Source organism: Mandrillus leucophaeus, unplaced genomic scaffold (assembly GCF_000951045.1).
Source record: "Mandrillus leucophaeus isolate KB7577 unplaced genomic scaffold, Mleu.le_1.0 Scaffold995, whole genome shotgun sequence".
In the NCBI taxonomy this organism is placed as follows: Eukaryota; Metazoa; Chordata; class Mammalia; order Primates; family Cercopithecidae; genus Mandrillus; species Mandrillus leucophaeus.
Genome location: NW_012110863.1, coordinates 179,545 through 182,952, shown reverse-complemented (window position 1 = coordinate 182,952; position 3,408 = coordinate 179,545). Strand labels below are relative to the sequence as shown.

Below are 3,408 nucleotides of genomic sequence, written 5' to 3'. Positions count from 1 at the left end.
TTTTTTATTTTATTGTATTTTATTTATTTATTTTTAGCAGTCTGTTTTAAAAGTTGTTTTAAAAGATGAAAATATTAATACATTTGTCAGAATATTACAGGGAAACATTTCAGATGTTAGGAAGAGGGTGTACACCGATAAAGGTGTCCACAGTCATTTTGGAAATCATTAATAAGGTACTATTATGAAGTAGAGAACAGTATGCAGCATTGCCTAATAATATTGCTACTGTATTCCAAAATGTGTTTTGTTTGTGATGGCTTTGTTCATTGATGCTGGGTGGAAGAATCTGTGAGTGGATCTTCAAGATGATTGTATTTCTTTAACCTGGTGGCATCTAGTGTCTCCCAGAAAGTGGTTTGTTGAAGTTTTGGAGAATTAGAAGTATTTCTTAAAGAAGTAAGTATCCACTAAAGATTAAGCTTCATTTAAACTCTCAATTTATGAAATAAAATGAAATGTAATTTAAAATCTGTTTTTATAAAGACTATGTCTTTTATCTAACTGTTCTAAGTAATTTAACTGAATGTTTGGATTTCACAGCAGAGCAAGACTTGGAGCTGACATCAGAGGAAGAGCAAGAAAGACTTAAAGGACATGAAAATAAGCAGCCACAGGTGTGGAAACATTTAAATTAAAATCTAAATTTCTGATTTAATACTGGTTTTTTTTTTTTGCTTTAATAATGTAAGATAGCCTAAATGAAATTACCTCTCAGACTAGCCTTTGAGAATCAATAGATCCTTACTTAATATTTAATTTTAAATACATTTAAACTAGTTATAAAACACAATATTGTTAGAATCTATCATAACTTATAATATTTACCCTTGGAGTAGAGGCAAACATTCCAGAATTTTGTTTGCTCTTCCATTCTTACAATATCCTTACAGGATAAAGAAGGTAACATCAATTATTGAATCATATTATTAAGTAACAGAAATTATGAACAATTTAACAGTGATGGCCACTGAGTTGGATTCATGGTTAAAGAGTAATCATGGCCAGTGGCTCAAATTTTGCAGTTTTATATTGCCAGTTATTAATGCCAAGGTTAAAGATGTACTCTGCCTTGTGGCCTTTCATTGACTTCAGAGTCTACGTTCAGTGAGAGTGGGGTGATGAAATCAACCCAACTGCCTATGAAGGGAATCGTACCTCGCAGAATGAGATCTTTGGTATTAGGGTGCAAACAATAACTTTCTAACTTTTTAGATGCAGAAACTTAGTAAATACTACCTTTAAAGTTTTAGTTAGTGTTATTAGGGGACCGTAGTATATGTTAGAACTGAGCTGAAGAAGATAGTCTAGACATACAACCCTGTGATGTTACATTATATAATTTGAATTAAAACGTAAGAATTTGCTTTTCTTTCTGATGGATGTTGATTCGGGCTCCTAATAATTTAAAGATTGCCTACACTCCTGTTAGTAATCTATAGAAAGAGTACTTAAATGTACTGTAGGGGCTCACTTTTCAAGTGAGGAAGCCTTTGTAACACTAGAAATCATCTGCTAATTCGTTTTTGATAGATTTAACACATAATGAATTAAGTTTATTCCAAACAAACAGTGACAAAGTTAAGTTTGCTGGTTCATATTTTTCTCCTCCTTTCTTAGTTACAAGCCAGTGATTTGGGAGTAGCTAAACCTAGATTAAAAAGTTTAACAGTTAAATTTTCATTTTAATTATTTGTGAATTTTTCTTTGTTGATACCTGTTACGTAAGGACAAAGCTGCTTTTAAAACATGTAGCCCGACAAAGAAGGCACCCGAGAAACAAAACAAGCAAATTAATCTTTCACTTTTGCATCTGCAGAAAATGTCTCAAGAAACGGAAATGGCTAAGGATTCTGATAGAGAGGATATACCTGTATATTCAATACTTCCTCATGCGCAAAAGTCTGAGGAAATGTGGATCGAACAAGATAAATTAGAGTGGAAAAACAAATTAAAACTTGTCACAAATGAGTTAAAGCAGAGGTTTGGTGAAATTCGTGAAACATACAAAATTCCGGTTTGTCCTGAGGAAGAGCCACTACTTGATAACTCTATGAGAAAAACACATGTAAAAGACATTCCCTTTAATTTGACAAATAATATACCTGGTTGTGTGGAAGAAGATGCATCTGAAGTGTCTGTCTCAGTGGTATTCGAGACGTTTCCTGAACAAAATGAACCCAGTCTCAAAAGTATCATCCATCCATACTCTCATCCATACTCTGGGTCCCTGGAACATGCTTGCCAGTCATCTTCTAAGCTTCATTTACATGAAAATAAATTAGACTGTGACAGTGATAACAAACCAGGCATTGAACATATTTTTAGTATGGATGAAAACTTTAGTAATGATGCAGGCATTAAGAAAGCAAGGAACCCAGAGGAGGTTACAGTTGAAATGAAAGAAGGCCAAGAGTTTGATTTGCAAATGACAAAAAACATGAACCAAAATAGTGACAGTTGCAGTACAAATAACTATAAAAGTCTGAAACCTAAATTAGAAAATCTGAGTTCTTTACCACCAGATTCTGACAGAACATCAGAAGTATATCTACATGAAGAATTACAGCAAGACATGCAAAAGCCTGAGACTGAGGTTGACAGGGTGGAAGAAATGTTCCTGGCTTTGAAGAAAGAAAACGTTCAGCTTCAGAAAGAGGTAGGGTTTTACTTGCTTCCACTCTTTGTTTTTCTCTGTTAATTATCTGGTCCATTCTGATTTTCCACTTAGGAATAGCTTATGAAAAGCATACAGTTCGGTTCTCTAAATCTGTAATTGTGTGTAGAAACAGATGATTTCTAAGTAATAGGAGTTTAGGAAAACTTTCTCGTAATCTTTGTTTCTTAATTGACGTTAAGTCTCTCTGTCAGTCTTCCACCTGGCATGTGGATTCTGAAACTCATTTAGCCATGTATCATGTGACCTTCAGAACCACGAGAGGCATCAAGAAAATTGCTCAAGGAAATGTGATGAGCTTGAGGGCTTTTTCCTTTAACTGACTTAAAGATGAGATGCAGCTAACAATCAGACGGGAATACAGTAGAAAGGAAGCAATGACTAAGAAGTGATATAAAAATGTATCTGGTGGTCATGGTGGCAAACACCTGTAGTCTCAGCTACTCGGGAGCCTGAAGCAGGAGGATCGCTTGAGGCCAGGAGTTCTGGGCCGTAGTGTGCTATGCTGTTCAGGTGTTCACACTAAGTTTGGCATCAATATGGTGACCTCCTGGGAGCGGGGCACCACCAGATTGGCTAAGGAAGGGTGAACTTGGCCCAGGTCAGAAATGGAGCAGGTCGTAAATAACTCCCATGCTGATCAGTAGAAGGATTGTGTCTGTGAACAAGCACTGCTTTCCAGCCTGGGCAACATAGCGAGACCTCATCTCTTACAAAAAAAAAAAAAAAAA

General features: G+C 35.4%; 1 protein-coding gene across 2 annotated transcripts in view; it reads left to right on the top strand.

Moving 5' to 3' along the window:
- The window catches only part of CCDC144NL (coiled-coil domain containing 144 family, N-terminal like), a 125,537-nt gene that overhangs the window by 26,966 nt on the left and 95,163 nt on the right, over nucleotides 1-3,408 (top strand). For both annotated transcript variants that reach the window (XM_011971258.1, XM_011971259.1), the window contains exon 5: nucleotides 1,820-2,659. In XM_011971258.1, coding sequence (XP_011826648.1) covers nucleotides 1,820-2,659 — 840 coding nt within the window. The remainder of the gene's footprint in view (nucleotides 1-1,819; nucleotides 2,660-3,408) is intronic.